The sequence below is a fragment of the Phoxinus phoxinus genome (genome assembly GCF_949152265.1).
Source record: "Phoxinus phoxinus genome assembly, chromosome: 10".
NCBI lineage: Eukaryota > Metazoa > Chordata > Actinopteri > Cypriniformes > Leuciscidae > Phoxinus > Phoxinus phoxinus.
In genome coordinates, this window is record NC_136885.1 from 25,960,819 (window position 1) to 25,982,600 (window position 21,782).

The following is a 21,782-nucleotide window of genomic DNA, read 5'->3' on the forward strand; positions in this document are numbered from 1 at the left end:
TAGAAAAGCTATATATATCATTATGTTTTGAATTGCGTTTCATTCATCAGCTACATTTGAAATCTCGTGAATGGAGTGCGGCTGAGTGAAATGTCCTTGGAGCTCTTAGATGCAGTAAGAATGAGAAATGTCAAGAAAAAGAGAGAGAGAGAGATTCTGAACGTCTGGTTTTATATAAACACGATAAACTGGAGGTCAGTCTTGCTTCTCTTTATGGCAAACTATTTTCATTGGCTGAAGTCGGAAAAGTACACTGAAAGGTTGACATCACTTTTGCACCAATGAAGCAAAGATAAAATTAATAATAAAAAACAGTTTCAAAATACATAGATCTGGTAGAACATACTCTAGAAGAAGTCTGTCACCATAAGGGAAAGCAATGTAAGGGTTTGAAACGTATACTGCGCTATTAACACAAGCGGTTTACATTTTTAATGTGTGAAGCATTATATGCATGTACTTTATATACATGTGCTGTAACGCAATAAACCATGCCTGAATGTTTATAATAATTTCATGTAATGTAAGGAATCCTTAATGAGAAATGTGGAAGATGGTTTGAATGATCAAACTGCAGTTCACATCAAACCACAACTCTTTTTGGAAACCCTACCTGCTTCCTCAGTCTCCAGCTCATCCACAGATGATTCGGACACACCCATCTCCAGGCATTTCTTACCGTGGGCCTTGGACTTCATGTGTTTGGTAAGGTTCCCTTCGAGGAAAAGGTATTCTCAATGACACAGAATACAAAAATGATGTACAAAAATGAATACAAGAATTTTGTGATTAAAAGATGGGTAAGGGGAAGGTAGGAGTTTGAAAGAAATACGTGCCTACCTTTGGTTTTAAAGGCAAAGTTGCAGTGCTTACAGACGTAGGGACGGACATCTGTATGAGTGCGAATGTGCTTTTTTAGCATGCTGGGCTTCTTGCAGCGAATCCCACATTCCCCACAGACGTATTTCCCTCTTCCCCTACCCCGAACATACACATAGTCCTCATTTGACTTATACCTGATCAGGTGGAAGAGAGACAGACAGACAGACAGAGAGGTAAATAAAAATAATAGATAAAAGATTTAAAAGGTTAACATTCAAGACGACAAACACTATTAAGATAGAGTTTTCACTTTGGCAGGATCCTCATGAATTTCCAAAACAATGAATCCCTCTTTATAAGAGGTATGGACTGCCAGTATATATTTCAAGCACTTGTTAGTCCACCTATGGTCTAAAATAATTCACTCTTTGGCTCAAACTAGGTGTTTTTTGCTGGCAAGACAATTCCAAATGAGGTCGGAGAGCTAAAACTGGCCATATTTAAAAATCCATAAACTCCATATTAAGTATTTACTGTAGGTCTCTTACATAGTTTACACAATAAGCAATGTACTGCACATGAGATTTCAGTTGTATTTATTCGAAACAAAGGACATTATTTATTCTAAAAACCGTCAGGAGTCACTAAAACATAGCGATCAAAGGGAAATTAGGCTACAACCAGAAACGGAGAGATAAGCGAGAAACATAAATGTTACATTGAGACTAAGTATGCCATCTAAAATACAAAAATTAATTTGAGTTATTAATCTTAATAATAATAATAATAATAATATATAATTGTATTTTGTTTCAGTGTTTTCTTGTTGCTAGGCTGCTTTTTATGTTGTATTGGACTGTTCTTCTAGAGGAAACATTAACCTAATCTAAGATAATAAGATGATTTGAAATTAGGATTGAAGTTTATATATTTATTTATTTGGTATAAGCAGCCATTTAATAAGCTAAAAACTGTAAAGCCAGTCAGTTAGTATTACAAAATATAATTTTTATATAGATTATATAGTCATAATCACCAAATATACTTGACGTATACTATATTTTAAAATAAAAAATAAATGAATTATCATTATTTATTTGTAACATTTAAATGCAAAATGTATAATAAATATATAAAAACAAAGTATAACAAAATAAAATAAAAAATATATAATTTTAAATATTATTTAAAAAATATACATATATTAGAATTATTATTATTAAATCCAATACACTCCATTTTATAGGACCCAGCCTTCATTCAGGATACAGCAAATGCAATCAGAGTGACACCATTAAAGTCTTTTAATATACGAACACACCTATCGACTATTTTTAGAAAGGTATCTTTGAAAGGGGGCTGGTGACTACAGAAAAACTGGTGCCTTTGATTGTCCTTCAGTAGCATTGTGTTCTACTAATGAGGAAGAAAGCAAACAACAAATACTGTTATGAGAGGTGCAAAGACAAAAGGGTGCTGAAGGATGTGAAAAGTTTTGGAGACAAAATGGAGTGTGTGTGTGAGACAGAGTGCAGAGTCTGATGTGATTAGGGAGAGCGTGGGTGTGCAAGGCGGAAGAACCATATGAGCAAAATAAAGGCAGTGAGAGAGACAAAGGAAGCAAGGATAAAAATGCAGGCTGTGGTGAGTTGTTGCCGCAGTTTAAGCACTCAACCACATTGAGAGCCCCGCATAAGCAGATGAATGCAAGAGACCCAGCTAATGAATCCAAAGCTTTTGATGTTTACAGGTCAGCTCTCCTGTTTATTATCTATTCATCCATCAATCAGCGGTCCTTTCATTTTTATACCAAAAATTATATTGAAATCATGTACTACAATCTAGGGCTGCACGATTGTGACAAAAATCATTGTTGATTATTTCCCCTGATAATGTACACATGACTATTGATGTTTATTAACAGAATGTACATTAACATTTACTACATGTGGGATTTTGATGATCTCATCCAATTACACATCAAATGAAGTTATCACTGCAAGTTTTCACTTTAAAGTACATGACCTCACAAAACTCACCGGTATCGTAAAAATGCTGTCTATCTATGCATTGCAAAATCTCTCTTATTTACACGATCTGATCATTTTTTTTTTAGTGTTAAGTAGTGTTTCTAATGTAAACAACTATTTAAATTAATTATTCTAGTCATTCAAGGTAAAAATGTTGTTTTACTCTTTAACTGTGCTATGCAGATATAGTTGGTACAACACTAATGAGCACCCGACTTCAAAAATCAATCTGCAGAGATACTAAGTTATCAGCACTCTCTCTCTATACACTCCATCCAAATTCATACCTTTGAGCAAGGTGTGAATTCAGCAGACAACTGAACAAGGCAGGATAAATGAAGTCCCTAATGGTTCGTAGTCGCACCTGTACTACCATGTCTTTGTCTCTCACACAGCAAATAACAAACAGAAAAGCTCAAGCTGAGAGGCAACTGTGCTATAATTGGCACTAACAAAAATGCAATTTCATGGCGGGGAAGATCATGAATAAACTGCACTATTAGTACTCTTTAACATGAGATATTTATATATCATTATATATATTTAACATATCTTCACTGTAGGGTAGAAACCTTGTATCTCCATAATTCGTTTTTTTTCTTTCTCCATTGATCATTATTACTATTAATCACCCAAATATTTAACCAATGAAAAGTATTAAAAAGAGGTATTAAAACTGTCGATAAAACCTCATAACTCCACCCCGGCTCTATCGTAAATTAAGTGCCGCACTAGGTAAAATATTGTCAAATAGTGTACTTCCAATAACAAGCTATTTTTTCTAGTGAGCATGAGTGTAGCATGACAAAATTATTCATTGTTAGTTACATAATATGTTATTGCTGGTAGTTCATAATGTAGCTTAACTACATGTAACTCTTAACTACTGTATCTTAACTGGACAGCTACAGTTGCAAAATAACTCATAAGAATTTACTCACCCGCCTTCAAAAATGCAAATACGATTTCGAGCTGCCTCACTTTGTGTCGAGGCAGCGGGCACCTCATCAGCACTCTTCGTATCCTTTTCCCCTCTTTCATTTGGTGGTTCCTCTTCTACTTTGACGGGTGTGTTGGGTGGAGAGGCACATACCTACACTCCAGAAAGACAGGCTAATTTACCAACACTGTAGTACATCAACCCACCACTTACAAAACACATGCTAGATATCAAAATGCATGCACTTTCAAACTTTCAATATAATTTTTCGTATATACCGGTAATTGTATCACTGAGATTTTTTTATATATGTTGAAATGAAAAATTACAGTGATGTTTACCTCTGACGCATTGGTAGTTTTGCTGTCAGTAGGAACCAGCTTGTCAGTCGTTGGTGTTGGAGCTGTAGCCATAGTGTATGTCTCAGCACTATGTTTCTGTTTGGAGCGCAGCAGAGAAAGTAATATTTTGGTGGACAAGCCAGGTATATTGGGGTTATGCATGCTTACACTCCATGAGGAATAGACAGAAGTTGAATCTCTATGTGTAGATGGGGTGGGCTTTGTGTAATTCAGATAGCACCAGCTGACGGATGTAGTTGTATGCAAACTGGGGTAAGAGGGTTCCAAAGATCTTTCAGGACTTGTTTCCCTTGGAGTGTACCGGTGTCCTGCCTCTTTCCATCCCTCCTCCTTTATGTTTTCTGTTTTCTGTTGGGCTAAGTCCTGCTTGCTAAACTTTTCAGTTTCTATTACTTCTCTTGGATAATTGTCCCTCCCTGCTGTCTCCATGGTTAACCTCTGCTTATTTTTTCCCTGACACACCTCCTGAGATTTCTTGTCACATGTGTTATCATCATCTTCATTGTAATCCTCTTCTTTCTCCTCCTCCTCCTCTTTCACCCGTTTTTGATGCCGCTGTGCCTCTAAACTGAGTTCTAGACTACCTGCAGGTGACAGCATTCGCTTACTTCCTCCAGCAACGAGCTGCCCAGAGAAGTCATCAGATGAAGTTCCTGCTCCATGCTCAGGAGGCAGTGGCAAGGGGATATAGTTTTTGCGGATAGGTGAGGGTAGCCTAAGGTAAGATCTCTGAAGCTTGTCTTTCTCTAGCTTACCCATGACGACCATAGCTGTGCAGCAGACTGGATGTTGTGTTGTGGCTAAAATTTGTGAGATGGTTGTATACATGGCACTAGCATAGGTGGGAATTTGAGTCTGTAAGCGCACAGGCACAACAAGAGACACCACTGGCACAAGCTGTTGAAAGCAAGGAGCAATCACAGGATGGGGACTGTGGCGAATGGCTAGCTGCTGTTGTGAATGACCGGGACTATGCAAGGAGGAAGGTGATGACCTAGACTCCCTGAAAAGAGGCCCTGAGGGGACCTGAATAGTCAGACCACCTGGCATGGTAAAGCAAACATCCTGAGCAACATCATTTGATTGTAGTGGGAAAAAAGTGGTGAGTGGCTGAAGGGGTAGTCCAAGATGTTCTACATACTCTATGGGTCTTGGATGTAGCAGAGGTGCCTCACTTTGAAGGAAAGCTTGCTGAAACATCTGGGTGGAAACAACCGCAGAAATTGCTGTAGTGACTGGGATGAATCTTGTGAGCTGACTTGGGGAATACAAATCAGGGTTTGCTTGTTGTAGGGGGAAAACGGCTGGTGGGAGGGCAAGAGGAGATTGAAAAAGCTGCAAGGTCTTCCCAATATGTTCCGAGCTAAGTCCAGAGGTTCTGCCTCCCATTCTATGCTCTGTGATTGTGAATGGAGGATGAATTGGGTAGGACTGGCAAACAGCTGAGACACCAGGTTTAGTAGATGGCTCCTCTTGGTCAGGCTCACCAAGGGTTCCGTGCTTCACCAAAAGACATTTCCTTCTCTCCTTCCAAGTAGCAGAAGTACGCTCTAGAGAGAGGGAGCCATAGTCAAATGACTTACTTCTTGCTTCTTCTACATGCGCAGGGTGTGAAGGACTTGCAGATGCTTGTTCAGATGTTGAACGGCGCATCTCTCTGTGGGAATGATGGTGCTGATGGAGACTTGATGGAACAGTCAGCATGTGAGACCCTTGGGAGCTCCAGGTACCACTTTGCATCTCAGAGTCTGGTCTTCCTGATTCCTCAAATGATGCAGATCGACTGGAGGCATGGACAACATTGCTCTCTTGGCTTGGGCTATGTGGCAAGGATACTGACTCAAAGCTAGATTCTCCTGATGATTGGGTTGCCTCGGCCAAACGGAGGCGCTTCTTCTTTGGCGGTAGCTTCTCTGCAGGGAGCTGAGACAGACTTTGGCTACGCTGAGGCCACTGGAATTCCTCCACCTTCTCCGGTTCTTTTAAGATGTACGTGTTCACTGGATGAGAGACTGTCTCTGTATCTGGCTCCTCTGTAACCAGAATTTCTGGCACTTGAATGTTGGGTTGACGAATTAACCGTGATGTGAAGGTTGGTTTTGGCTCCTGTAATGGCTCATGCTCTGGCTCTGCTTCCTGATTTGCCATTGAGATGTTTTCCTGTTTTTCAAAGGATCTGGTATGCTGGATAACAGAAATTTCTTTCCTTTGACTTCTCCGTTCAAGTTCACTCTGTGAAAGACCACAAGGTGCGCCCTGATTATCAACACTGCCTAGCATCAATGGAGGCTGGGAACTGAATGACACAGCTGTTGGACCTGGACTGGGAGGGTCTTCCTCGAGGCTTTCCTCTTTTTTTTTCCTCTTGCGCACAGCCATGGCCATGGCTTTGAACTTGTAGCTCATAATCTGTGGATGATTTTCAATAAAAGAACTGCCTTCCTCACGCAGGCATTGTGGGGATTTACTCATACATGCTAATCTGGGTTCTGCGTAAGAGTCATGCTTCTTCAAGCGAGTATCAGACATTTCACTCTCATAAATGTGGAATTCCTTCTCTTGCTGTTTTCCTGATTCTGTTTCTTTCAAACTAGAAGAAGGATCTGCATTGTCTATAATGAGGTCCACCCCAACTGCCACCTCAATAGCAGGTTGGCGTCGTAACATTCGTTGATGTGGCCCAATCCTCATTTCAGCTGCTAAGGCCTGCTGATCATCAAAAGAATGACTGAGATGAAAGTTGTGTGAAGGTGTATCTGAAGTATTACCCGAAGATGGCATTGATTGACTCCTATAGAAAAGAGCACTGGAGCTCTGACCAGCCAAAGTTTCTGTTTGAGCCAAGTATGAGCCAGGTAATTCACCAGCAAAACTTCCAGGAATAAGTTGAACAGCAGAGCCACAAGAGCCTGGGGCATCCACTTTAACACAGGGTTCTTTGGGTGAAGAGAACTTGACGGACTCAATGCTACTTCTTCTAGAGAGCGAGGAACGTCTTGGTTTGACACTATCAATTTCACTTGTATCCACCACAGCTTCATTTATAGTGATTAGCTTGGTTATATGCTCAATGACTTGTGTCTTAGGAACAGGGAAAGGGATTGATTTTTCCTGTTGACCTGAAGATGACGATAATTGCAGTTGTTGATGTGGAATTCTTTGTTGTTGTCCTAGTCGTCCATACTTTCCTAAAATGATCTCAGCATATGTTTTAGCACTGGCATTTGGCGGGCTCACTTGGGAGAGCTCAGCACTCCCAGAACTGGAAAAATAGCCAGATTCTGTGCTTCCCTTACTACCAGGACCCAGTGAGGATCGAGTTTCATCTGAAGATGTTCTGGGAGCTCGCTTCCTCTCACTTAGCCTCATTGCTAGCCTTTGCTTGACTGCCTGTGAATCCTCAGTTTGGGGACCCTCTTCTATAAATGACAATTCCACTTTGCAACCTTTTTTCAGAGTTGGCCTACCATGTGAGGTAGATGGTTGGTGTTGCCCTGTCTCATCCTCAGAACCTGTACTCTCTCCTTCTGTACCCTCTTCTTGATCATCTCCCAATGCTCCACCTTCTGGCTCAATAAAACTGGTCTCTTCACGACTCGAGGCCATGCCTGCTTTTATTCGATGCGCATGAGATTTGCGGTGTTTATACAGGTTGCTTTTGGTCTTGAAGGAGAAGCCACATGGAACACATGGATAGGGTCTCTCTCCTGTGTGGGATCGGATGTGTTTTTGTAGGACGCTAGGCTTTGCACAAGGACGGCCGCAGTATGTGCACACATATTTCCCTGGTTTTTGGGGTTTGCGTTCTCGTCTGCATGGGGTGCCTTCCTGTACTTCAACACTAGGCAGAGATTGAGTTTGATGAACATTATGAATCTGGGGAGATGGTTCTTCCAGGGCAGTACAGCTGCTTCGAGAAGGACCAGGTACTTCTGAAAGCTGCCAAGATAACCCACTCGCCTGTGACTGATGCTGCTGCTTCTGCCTTTGGAGCATTTCAAAGCGTTTTGGCTGCCTGTGTTGAAGGCGGCCATGTGATCCATGGCCAGATTGCGAGGTAGCTTGTTGCTGTAAATGAGGCAGCTGTGCTGCTAACAGAGACTCTGACGATGGCTGCTGTTGCCCACCAGACCGCTCCACATCGGTCGACTTCTTTTCCTCTGCCTCCATAGGATGTGGGGAGGAGGCCTCAAGGATGCTATGGGAATGCTACTTTGAGCAGCAATCTGATAAACATCATTGCATCAATACTCTTCCGATAGGAAAAAGTCTTTACACTCACTTTAGTGGGCTAATTGTATTATGCCATAATTAATGTAAGATACTGGATAGTGTCTTAACTGACAAAGGCATAATTAAGCAGTGTCAGTATGCAGCCGCCATATATGCAAGTGCTGGTTTTGTGCTAAATGTCTCCTCTCCTGTTCACAAACAGCCTTGGTGAAATTCATCATTATGTGTCTTTTGGGCTGATGCCTGGCAATGGGGCTTGACAAAGAATGTCTCAAGGTGCTTTTGAGGCACTTTCTCAGCTGACACGTGATTTATTCAAGACCTATTTGTCTCCCGTCTTTAGCTTGTCACATGTTAGAACTTCACAAGCCCTGCAGAGGCACAGAAACATAAAAGAAGTGGTTAGTTGTTATAAACAGTATTGAGTAAGCTACTGTACACAAAAATGCTAAGCTACCAACTACTGCTACTAATTTTTAAACTATTTCTGAAAAGAGAGATTCATTTGCAAATCATATATCCATATTCCTGATTCTAAACTTCTAAGGAAAGAATACTGGAGACATATTTTTTTACAATATTCAAATGGACAATAAAACAAGATACTTGATGATAAAATCTTTGGAAGTAAAAATCTACATAATTTAATAATAATAATAATAACAACAACAAAAACAACACTCCCACCCTTATCACCTTGCCGTCACAAAATCGTTCAGAATTCTACTGAAATGTTAATACAAAATACAAACAAAACCAAAGAAAAACACTAAATTCTGAGCTTCACTAAAGCAAAGCTCTAACTGTAAAGTGATCCAAGCTGACGTAGAGCCAGTGGTTTAAAAACGATCCCATAAGCATAAACAAGGAAATTGCAAAATTTCATTGACCTATAGTATTTCTCTTTTAAACTTCCAAGCTGTTCCTTGCACACACAATATGAGACTGGACATCTAAATGTAGCTTTGTCAAAAAGTGGCAGCAAAAACACAAACGGGAATGAATAATAATTTTAAAAAATAGCTAAGAAGCTGATTTTGTCTATGTACATAAATCATACAAGAGACTATGTCTTGAAATGCACTCATAAATATCATTGATGTTTATCTGCCAGAAGGAGTTCGATGAGCAAATTAGACAATATTTTAGGCTACATTTTGAGATGGAAAACAAATCCATAAACAGTAGATTGTATAGTTTATTTTTTTAACATTTTGCATTTCTTAGCACAATATTTATTTATTTTTAATTCAGCACTTGAGTTTGATTAAACTGGCAAATATAATTTTACTAAATTAGTATTCGAGTCGTGTGGAGTTATTTTCCATATAAAATATCTTTAAAAAAATTTAGTGAGATTTATGCTTTAATGAGTTAGCCAATGAGGTATAAAAATAAAAAATAAAAAACTTGATTCAAAATGTAAGGGATAATGTATAGCATAGCATATACATTAGAATTTAACCAAGCCATGTAATAAATATTTATATTAGTAGCCTACACAATTTTACTTTCAGTAAATGTATCATATTTAAATATTACGATTTAAAAATATTTTTACTGAAAAACATTTTCAGTGAGCTGCCTTACATATTTTCCATATATATATAAAGCTTTTATTTCTTGGTGTTCACTGTGGAAAAGGCAGTGAGCAGAAAACAAAAAACAAGAAGACAAAAAAAAACTGCTTTCCTCTTGAAATAACTTGACAGATTCTTGACTGAGTTTGCTTTCTCAAACAGCTGCTGCTGCTGGCTGAGTGATGCGCAACAATTTAATGAGCTTTCTCAGAGTAGAGGTAGGCTTTGGTTACACAGTGTTTTACCAACAGCAAGCAATTACTGAAGATACAACAACACTAAGACCTTCATCATTATCATGACATAGGTATATATTTGACTGCAAAAGGACTGAACCAAAAATTTATAATGAACGCATCCGATTTGCACAGGTTTTTTTTACTGTGATTGGGGCGTGCAGTGCATTATTACACTTGATTGCTGGAATTTTCATCTCGATTGATGCATGACATGAAGACAGGAGAGGAGACAGAGTTGTTATCACTCCATAATGGATGTCCTGTCCATATGTCAACGATCAGTGCGAGACACAGCCTAATGACCTCTGACATGGTACTGATGTGGCTCTTAAACAGAGCGATTAAGAGGGTTTCGGATGGGAAGAGCACAATGTGAATTATTCATTGCTGTCTATGCACAATGCACTGGACTAGGAGATGCCCAGGCAATACAGCATTTTCAAGCAGACTATGGGATATACTGAGAGGAAGTACGTACACACACACACACACACACACACACACGCACACACACAAACCTCGAATCACTCATTTATTTCAAATCAAGAAATAAGTATTGTATTAATTGAATATTTGCTTGATTATGTCTAATCTCGCTTGAATTGTAATGATGATAATAGGCACAACAGACAGAGAATGATAATGAATCTGTGACATAAGAAAAAAAAAGTGGATGTGAAGGGTTTGGACTGTGCTTAGCAGAAGAAAAACAAAACCTAAATACAAATGATGCTGGAACTTGAATATTGGAAATCCTACAAAAACTGCACTGCTTTTTGTAACAGGCTCATGTAACATCAAGAATAGAGAGACAGAGAAAACAAAAACCAGACAGAGGTCAAGTGAAGAATGAACTGAAGTTACAAGGAGAATGTGACAAAAGATGCAAGATCCTTATTCTCTCGCTCTCTCAAACATATGGAGGAAGAGGGAGTATCGAACAGCTGGGACGTCCTCAAACTGACATACAGACCCTGCTGTACTGACACTTCACAACTTCCTGTTATGCAATTTACATTCATGAAAAAGTTGATACAAAAATAAAGTAATATAAGATAAAATAAAATGACTTTTGCAATTAACTTTCACTTAAACAATGAGATGTATTATTTTCACTAGTCTAAGGGGCCGCTTACACAACACCTTTTTCAACGAAAAAAAGAAAACCTTTGATGCAAGTTGGACAACTCATTTACACGACAATAGCGTTTTGGGGCGCATGATTTATTTATTTATTTAAATGGGTTTCGAAGTGCAGGCTTAAAATACCTATATTGTCTCCATGTAAACTACAAAAACGTGAAATTGCGAAAACGGAGACGTCATGCGCATGCATATTACGCGTTCAGTTTATAGGCTTAGAGTTTTTCCTTTACAAAGTGCCATGCATAAAATGCATAATCAAGGATTTTTAATCATTTTTGTAGATCCCTGTGAACACGGATCGTTTTGACGATTTTCACAGTGATGCAATAGAAGAACCCTTTTTTTGGGTCACCAAAGAACCGGTGAGCAATTCTTAAAGGGGTGGTAAAATGCCATTTTCACAAGATGTAAAATACATTTCTGATGTCCCCAGAAGTGTGTATGTGAAGTTTTAGCACAAAATACCCCACAGATATTTTTATATAGCATGTTAAAGTTTTCACTTTTTGAGGATTTGCAAAAACGCACCGTTTTGTGTCTGGCCCTTTAAATGCAAATAAGCTGCTGCAGAGGGCGGGGTTTCAAGAGCTCATGTGTGTGTTAGCAGCTGCTATTACCTCATGCAGACACACTAAAATGACAGAAACTGTTCTATCTTTAATGTCAAAATGGAGTCAGACAAAGATGGAGAGACAACATGTAGAAGCAACAGGACGTCTCTGAAAGGTTAGTTGATGAATTTATGTTGCTGATGTGGAGTTAACTATCTTCAATTAGGATATTCTGTCATGTAATCTATAAATCGCTCGTATAGGAACTGTTGTGAGATGCACACAGAGTGACTTTCGATTGCATGTGAAAAGATGGATGCTAAAGTTTGAGCTGACTCACAAATGTGACAAAATACTATACAAATATTACAAATACAAATATTTGACTTGTTCCCTCAACTGCGTGTTCCCGGAGGCGGGGTTTATGTACATTTTAGACTTGCTGATGTCACTAAACCCGGAGGAATGTCGTGTAGTCCCTACCAGCCGTTTGTTGTAGTCCTTAAAAAAACGATTTCTTTAAAAGCAAATATCTCCCTTTGCTTTGAACTTTGAGCGTTGTAACTTTTCAGATGTTGTTTATGATCAAACAGCAACATTACACACTAACTAAAGTTGGAAAAGTGAAATCATACTTTACCACCCCTTTAAAAGAACCATTTTCTTGTGTGAAGAACTTTTTTTTTTTAAATCCACCTTTTATGGATTGAAAAGGTTCCGTGAATGTTATAGGTTCTTCATTGAATAATAGATCCCAATAAAGAACGTTTATATTTCAAAGAATAGCAACCAGCTAACAAATCCCTATAGCACACAACACACTATAATAATGATGCGTTAGATCACCCAAAAATGAAAATTCTGTCATTCGCCTTAATATATTGTTTTAATATCAAACCTGTAAGACTTTTTTTTTTAATCTTCACAAATAAAGATTTTTTATGAAATCTAAGAAATTTCTGTCTCTCCAATGACATTTCACGCAACTGACACTTTGACTCTTCAAAAAGTTCATAAAGAGAATGAGATTGTAAAACTAATCCATATGAACTAAGAGGATTAGTCCACATTTTTTCTGAAGAGACCGATTAGCTTTAATTTACAGATTTTAATTTTGGCTTTTATTCACATATAAACCTATATAAACACACAGCAGACACAGCAAAAGGAATCTCAAGCAAGTTCGCTTGATGTGTGGGAACCAATGAGGTTCATTCTCGTGTCAGGCAGCAAGTTTTGAGCTTACGCAAGAACCAATGAGGTCTGTACTCACGCATCAAGCAAACTTATGGTTGACCTTCTGTTTACTGATCAATGTTTATATGTAAATCAAAGCCTAAATTCAATCTGGTTACCATACAAAGGGATCGAATCGCTTCAGAAAATTTGGACTAAGCCGATCGATTCATATGGATTAGTTTTACGATCTCTTTATGAACTTTTTGAAGCGACAAAGAGGTAGTTGCGTGAACCGTCAATGGAGGGACAGAAATTTCTCAGATTCTATTAAAATATCTTAATTTATGTTTCAAAAAACTCTTGTGGTGTTCTTGTGGTTCGGAATGACATGAGGGAGAGTAGATGACTTTTTTTTTTTTTTTTGGGTGAACATCCTTTAAAAGTGTAGTTTGTATTTATCTTGTACAAATGTTTAAAAACAGAAAATTGCTCTGAAATATTCAAGGAAAAATTTTAATTTAGGTTTGGTTTCACTTTCAAGATTTGCTGACATGGTAATCTGATCTGAATCATGTATCATGGATGAACTAGTAAACCAGCCTTCGTATGCAAGTCTCACACATTGCGCAGAGAATGTAAAATGAGTGTGCTTGAGTATATGAAATAACAATCGTCGAGCCATCTCTTAGAATAGCCCACAGAAGCTTATAGACAGGAGTGGAAAAACACATTTTAAAGCTCTCCCATCTTGCTTTTTTTCCTCTGCCTCCTGCTGTCCTAGTGACAACGTGCCAGATTTGATAACAGAAATGTCACCTTGTTCGTCGTATGTTAATTGCACCACCAAGAATGATATAAATATCTCCCGACTGGATGTGGTCGGCTCAGTTCTAGTGGTTTCCAGGTGAGCTGACCCTGCTGCTGGTTCTTTAATGGAGTGTAGAGTAGATTCAAGGACTCAAGAGGCCACATGGCAGCTTGTCAAGACTGTAGTAAATAAGGAGACCAAGGAGCTAATTTTGTCTAATGCTTGTATAATTACAATACAAAATTGATGGCAGTGTTCTGGCTTTTAAGTGATCATAATAATCCAATCATTCTGTATAAGAAATATCACTCATTGTCTACATCATGTCAGGTCCATTAAAATGGTGTTTTTTATTATTATTAGTTGAGCAGAATGACGGATAAAGAGTTTGTGCTTCTCTTTCCAGCTTTACTCTTGGCAACCTGGCTCCGGTTCCCATGGAGACAGTCCTACAGCTAGCCACGGCAGATGGAGGGTGAGTTGGAGGTCTAAATTTGTCCCCCAGCATCCTATCTGAGTGTAGTGGCACGCCGGCAAGAGGAAGTAGATAAACAGGCTGACCTCCGCACGCCAGTGGCAGCATCTCATGACCCCACGTGTCCACTTGCTGAGACCTCAACATGTTCATCAAAGACAAACCGGAGGAGGCGGTGCCGCTGGCCCATGCAGCCAGAAGGCCCCTCCTGAATGTCACGCCACAGGAGTCATAGGCACACCTCACCACCCCGCCTGTACTGGCACAAACATCAACTTTCAGTAAAGATCATGGGGGGAAAGACATCACGACCCCTCTGAACCGTGCTGGTTATCGTCTCTGTCCAACACACAGGAAACATACTAATCACTAGTGAGTTGCTCAATTATGTGCCAGAAACAGCTATGTTTACAGAGCAATGGGCAGCTGATATGAATATCATTTGCTTATGCAACAGTCAGCTAACGCAATCTATTTATGTATAGTCAACTGTAAAGGCATAGAATTACATATTGTGACCTCACGTGGATGTTCACGTCACACCCTGTTGGAGGCCTGCTGTCTGTTGGCTCTGGGAAGTTTGTGCTTGTGTGGAAACTGTGATTGAACTACCACAAAAAAAGTGATCACTCTAAATCTGAACAAAGATATGAGCTTTCCAATTTTGTGTAAATACAGTCCAAAATCAAAGCTGAATTTGAGTACAAATGAATAGGCTTTAGGATTTTTTAGGGAAAAAAGAGAAAAGGAACAAATGCATTAATAGCTATGTAATACAACAACAACAAAATCACAAAACCAAAATATTATATAAATAAATGATGCGTATACTGTTGTTCAGTACTGTTCAAATGTTTTTGTTTGGTTTTTAAATTGAATATTTTTTATTCAGGAAGGACACATTAAGGGTATCCAGCAGCCATATCACCCTGAAGCCCAAGACTGGTTACCCACTGAAGCTAAGCAGGGCTGAGCCTGGTTAGTACCTGGATGGGAGACCTTCTGGAAAAACCAGGTTGCTGCTGGAAGAGGTGTTAGTGAGGCCAGCAGGGGGTGCTCACCCTGTGGTCTGTGTGGGTCCTAACGCCCCAGTGTAGTGACGGGGACACTATACTGTCAATGAGCACCGTCCTTCGGATGAGACGTTAAACCGAGGTCCTGACTCTCTGTGGTCATTAAAAATCTTAGGATGTCTTTCGAAAGAGCAGGGGTGTAACCCTAGCCTGGCTCCGCCCTCCTAGGTGCTTCCGCTCAATTTTCATTTTCCTTCAGAACTACGTCTGGGATTGTGGTATATTCTTGGGTTTTCTCCAGTCAATTTTTTACCGGTCCAATCAGCGAATAGAGGGAGTGGCTGAGAACGAGGCCTCCTAATCATCCCCATATATATATATATATATATATATATATACACTAATTGGCTTCATCACTCTCTTCTCCACCATTAAGCTGGTGCGTGGTGGGCATTCTCATGCAATATGGCTGCCGTCGCATCATCCAGGTTGATGCTGCACATTGGTGGTGGTTGAGGAGATTCCCCCTTCTATGTAAAGCGCTTTGAGTGCAGAGAAAAGTGCAGAGAAAAAAATCAGTTTCCACAAAAACATTAAGCAGCAAACCCGTTTTCAACATTGATAATAATAAGAAATGTTTCTTAAGCATCAAACTATATTATAATGATTTCTGGAGGATCATGTGGATCACCATCACAGGAATAAATTACATTTTAAAATTTATTAAAATAGAAAACAGCTATTTTAAATTGTAATAAAATTTCACAATATTTATGTTTTATTTTGCTCAAATAAATGCAGCCTTCGGCGAACATGCGATACTTTAAAAAAAAACTTACCGACTCCAAACTTTTGAATGAGAGTACATAGCCTATATGGTGGTGGCATTTTAAATTAGCCTATCTGTTCAGTTTTTAGTTTCACAGCCCTCCATACCTGATTACAAAGCAACTCATTTACAACACCAGGTGAGGATACAAGCCCAAGTCACGTCACATTTATTTATATAGCGCTTTATACAATTCAGACTGTTTTAAAGCAGCTCCACAGTAATCAACAAGAAATATTGTTAATGTTGCAACAGAGCCTTAAAACTTGGGGCTACACTTATCTGAAACTATGCATCACAAGAAAGACCACGTGTAAAGCACCAAACCCCCTGAATAACTCTATGAACTATTTGGTTTACCTCACAGATGTTCAGATGCTTACAGACAGACTTGTGAACAGGGGAGTTCAAGAGGCTCTTTGTGTTTACTTTGATTAAGGAGCAACAAGGGCAAATCAGGTCAGCAGGTCTTCAGTTTCACCAGTGCTCGTTTCTGAGCAAAAAAGCACAAGCCATGCTGGATATGTTTTTGTTCAGCCTCACCTTATTTAGAACATAGATGAACAATTTTAAATTAATAGTTTCCCCAAATAATTTAAATTATGTGAAGATGTACTAACATTTTAAACTACAAATACGGTTTTCCTGATGCTTTCAAGCTTCAAAAATGGATGTAAAAGCACAAAAGTTCTATACGGCTTTTCAATTCAATTCAAGTTTTTTTGTATAGCACTTCTCATAATGCATATTGTTTTAAAAACAGCTTTGCAGATACTACGTTTTAATGTTACTTGTGCACTTCCAGATAGCTTTGTATGAAGAACAAACCAAAATTAAGTTATTATTAACAGTCTTAACATCTGTTCTAGCATTTATGCGGTGCATCCATAAGAGATCATAAGAGATGTAAAGATGTCCGATTCACGAATCATTCAATCTAAATGGCTCATTCACAAATTGGATTGATATGGCTCACCGACTGGTATGGATTGATATAGCTATGACTTCAGAAGACTTGAAACAGTACAGAAGTCATATGGACCACTTTTATCATACCTTTATGGTCATTTTAGTAGTTTTTAAAGCTTAAAAGCTGCATGGCACATTCCTAGTAATTGTATAAAAAAATAGTCTTCAAAGAGTCTCCTTTTTCATTCTATATGCAAGAAAGAGAGTCATGCCAGTTTAGAACAACTAAGTAAATAAAGAATTTTTAATTTTTACAAGAACTACTTTAAAAAAAGATTTAGACTGGTAAAAATCGTAATAAAAAAATCGTAATAAAATAAAGATAATAATAAAATACTAAAATGACACATGCCTACTTCAAGCGTACTGCTAAACATTGCCACTCAGGGCTTCCATAGTAACCCGAGACAAAGAATGAGAAAGATGAGCTGTGCGAGTTTCATTCATTTACATTCACAGAGGAACAAGTGGAACGGCTCAGTCTTCCAAGCCACCCACAACATCGTGTTCACGGGCCCGTCAATCACCTCACCCTTCAGGCTTTCAGAGCACAGGGCTGATAGGAAAATTCCGCCCACATCAGGAAGTGAATCAAGCCGAGTCTCTAACGGGGAGCGACGGTGAATCAGATGGCCCCCAGAACTCTAACAAGCGCACGGGCCGCCCCACACAGCCGCCGCTGAGCGCTCTGATATGATTAGTCATACTCCGGCTGCATTTCTGAGCTTCTTTATTCCCTCGTTACCGCCACCTCTCAGGTCTCTCCTGACTTTAACCTTCCAAAATCAAAGCAGCGTTAATGAGGAAGCGTCTCTGGGCTTTTCAGAAGTGCACTTTACCTGTAATACACATCTTCTTCCTGGAGAGATTCTCTAACTAAGACATGGAATACAAAGGCCTTGGACACCACAAAAAGCTGACCAGATTTGACACACTAGCACAGAGTTCAAGAAGCACTGTTTCTCGCCCTAAAGATCATACAACTCACACAGACTCAGACGGCTTCAACTCAGCAGGTTCTTACAACTGAAACGATTGGTTAACGGAAAATAGTTACGAATAACAGCTCAAAAACACTTTAAAATATAGTTTATGAGCTGTAGAACAGATTACATGCGAGACAAATGACATCTTTGTTTAAAGAATGACTGAGTCATTTGTGACAAATTTCCCTTCCTGTACGTACAGTACATGTGAAAACACAGAAAAAAAAAGTATATCGCAAATGTTCATAGTCAGTATTTTTTACTTTCCAGTAAAATATATAACCATCATTAAGATGATCAACTATGCAAGTAAAATAATGAATTGTATTCTTTATAATAATTCATAAAATGAGTAACCCGTTATACACACACACACACACACACACACAGCTGTCAAATGTATTAATCATGATTAATCACATATAGCATGTGTTATAACAGTTTATGTTTAAAAATGTGCATCTATAAACCCGTTTAAATCGGTTTCAAGATATATAATATTGTCTTAACTTGACTAGAGAAACAAAACAACATAAGATACTATATTGTTTTAAAGATATTTAGATGTCTTTACTGGAAAACGAAAATAAATAATTAACAAAATTATTTTTTCCAGTGCACACACACATATACACACACACACACACACACTCATTACACACTCAGTCCCGTGAAACGTAACTCAGATGCCACGCATACACAAAATGTGATGACATCAAATTTAAACGCAGTTAACAATAACAGTCAAATACTCACTGTGAAAGCTGATCCCCATGTCTTTTAATTCCAGTTAGTGTCCATTCTCCACACATAAAGCATACAGTCGAATAGAAGGGAGGTAGTGCCGTCCATTACCTGAGGAGTTCTGCCACCTCATACTGCTAAAGCATGAATGAAAGCCACCAAACTACACGGCGGATATGAATGTTTGTGTGTGAGTGGGTGTACTTCTGTGAAGTGAGTGAGGGGGAGGAGGGTGAAGAGGGGAGAAAGACAGAGAGAGATGGGAGGGGGAGAGTACGAGTGAGAAACACAAGGAGTACGAAAGCGAGTGGGTGTGAGAGAGACATGGAGACACATGGCGGGAACGAGGTGGCAGAAAAGGTTGTGTGAATGAATACGGTCACAGTGATTGAATAACAGGCTTCTCTTCCGTGTGCAAGGACAACCAGGAGCTTTATTGTTGTGTGATAGCCAATGATGCATTCTGGCTTTGTCAGTTGGTCAAGTACTTCATTACAGGGCCATGAACTCCGGAGACACTGATGGGGACACATGTCTCCTCTTCAGTATTCAGGATAGTGGACTAATTGATTGTCACAATCTTAAAGGTTTACTTTTAGTACCAGCAAATCTGAAATATTTGGTTATATTCATTGCTTATTCATATTTTAAATTTACAAATAAAACATGGATTGAGATATACAACAAAAAATAAATAAATATATAAATAAATAAATAAATAAATAAATAAATAAATAAATAAATAAATAAATAAATAAATAAATAAATAAATAAATAAATAAATAAATAAATAAATAAATATACACACACACACACTACAGTTCAAAACCATTTTTAATATACTGGTGGTTTGAATCTCAATAAATATTTCTTATTATTGGTAAAAAAAAATGTTGTGCTGCTTAATATTTTTGTTGAAACTGTGATACATTTTTTCATGATTCTTTGCAGTTAAAAAGAACAGCATTAATTTGAAATAGAAATCGTTTGTAACACTATAAATGATCAATTAAATGATCCTTGCTGAATAGAAGTATTAATTCCTTTCCAAATCACTGACATCAAACTTTTGACCGGTAGCAAACATTGTTAAATATTATTAGGGCTGCATAACGATTAATCGCAACTAATCGTTTGCAGAATAAAAAGTTTTTGTTTACATCATATATGCGTCTACTGTGTATAATAATTATGTATATATAAATACACAAACATGCATGTATAATTTTAAGAAAAAAATCTATTTATATATTAAGCATTTATAATTATATATAATATAAATTATATTTAAATATAAAAATGTATATAAACATGTAAATATTTTTAATATATATACATGCATGTGTGTGTATTTATAAATACATAATTATTTTACACAGTACACACATGATGTAAAAAAAAAAAAAAAAACTTTTATTCTGCAAACGATTAGTTGCATTTAATCGTTATGCAGCCCTAAATATTATACACATATACATACATACATATATATATATATATATATATATATATATTGTTTTGTCTCAGTACATAAGAATCAGCGACTAAATATTGAACTCCACTCCGTTTATCAGGGTAGGTCATATTTATTTATTTATTTAATTTTTTAATCATTTGTATAGGGACAGATACAATAAACAGATAAAACTGTTACAACAGCCCTCCAATGCGTGTATCATTATAGTGCTTGTAGCTAAAGCTAATTTGCAACACTTGTCCCTAGAAGGGCTTTTATAAATTACAGTTACAACAGCAAACAAATCCAAAAAGAAAAACGAAGAAGAAAAAAATGATGTCATTTCACATTTAGTGCATGACTGTCAGGTCACTAAGTTTGGCCTTCTTAACCTCTACTGTTCAACTGAAAAGCACAGCATATTTTGATGATGACATCATGGTGACAGCATGATCCCACAGTTGAGAACTCCACCCAGTCAATGGTGGAGTTATTAACTATGGAAGCACATGAGTATGTGAATGTGTACATCTGGCACTTAAGAATTAGAACTGACTTTGATTTAGAAAAGATGCTCTTAAACTTTGGAAGGAATGTGTAAGTAGTTCCTAGATCTTGAGAGCTACTATGATTTGGGGGAAAGCAGTGTTTGATATATAGTACTGTACGAACGAATCAAAGAAAGCTACATAGGCCAACCATAACTGACAGATAACTACAGTCCAGCTCTCAAATAATAAAACAATTAACTTCTAGTTGTCCACACATATCCACAAGTGCACATGCTGGATATATCACAACAGCTCTGAGTGTGAATGGAGGTCACAGTTATAGGAAATTCCTCCATGGAATGTGAGCTGCGGCACACAAATGTTCCTGCTGCACAAACAGAGAGCTGTGATGATGCATTGTAGAATAAACACACTCCAAAATGGGGCTTTCCCAGTGAACGGATGACATGAGCACTAAGAATCATGGGAGAATTTAACGGTTTTCCTCTTGATGCCAACAGAACAGAATACATTCTTTATTAAATGTGGTTTTAACAACAGGTTTTTCCGATGCTTGATTTAAAATTCATGCCACCACGTTCTAGTCTGGTTTCCCAAACTAGCAAACAGTTAAAGAAAAAAAAGTAAGTACAGAGGTGAGTCAAAATCTAATGAGAAAGTATGGAAAGGAACAGCTTTAGATTTTTGATCTCCCCTTTTGTTTTCTACAGAAAGTGTCATAAATTTCAAACTAGGGACCAATAATGACAAAGATATTTAAAATGAAGCGACAAAATATATAGCTACCGTATGAAGCTTTTAAATAAAATAAAATAAGCTCTTAAAGAACTAAACAAAAAGATTCCAATCAACTTTCATTGACATATTTGACATGCGTCATATATTTTATATAAAAATACCAACATAAA

The 21,782-nt window shown here is 38.0% G+C and overlaps 1 protein-coding gene across 2 annotated transcripts in view; it reads right to left on the reverse strand.

The window, feature by feature from the left end:
* The window catches only part of hivep3b (HIVEP zinc finger 3b), an 80,766-nt gene that overhangs the window by 4,705 nt on the left and 54,279 nt on the right, over positions 1–21,782 (reverse strand). Inside the window, exons 2-5 of one of the 2 annotated variants that reach the window (XM_079625530.1) lie at positions 4,134–8,758; positions 3,794–3,945; positions 841–1,016; positions 614–715 (exon numbers count right to left, since the gene is read on the reverse strand). In XM_079625530.1, coding sequence (XP_079481656.1) covers positions 614–715; positions 841–1,016; positions 3,794–3,945; positions 4,134–8,324 — 4,621 coding nt within the window. In that variant the 5' untranslated portion in view covers positions 8,325–8,758. Of the gene's footprint in view, positions 1–613; positions 734–840; positions 1,017–3,793; positions 3,946–4,133; positions 8,759–21,782 lie in introns of both variants that reach the window. The other variant, XM_079625529.1, reaches the window with a different exon arrangement.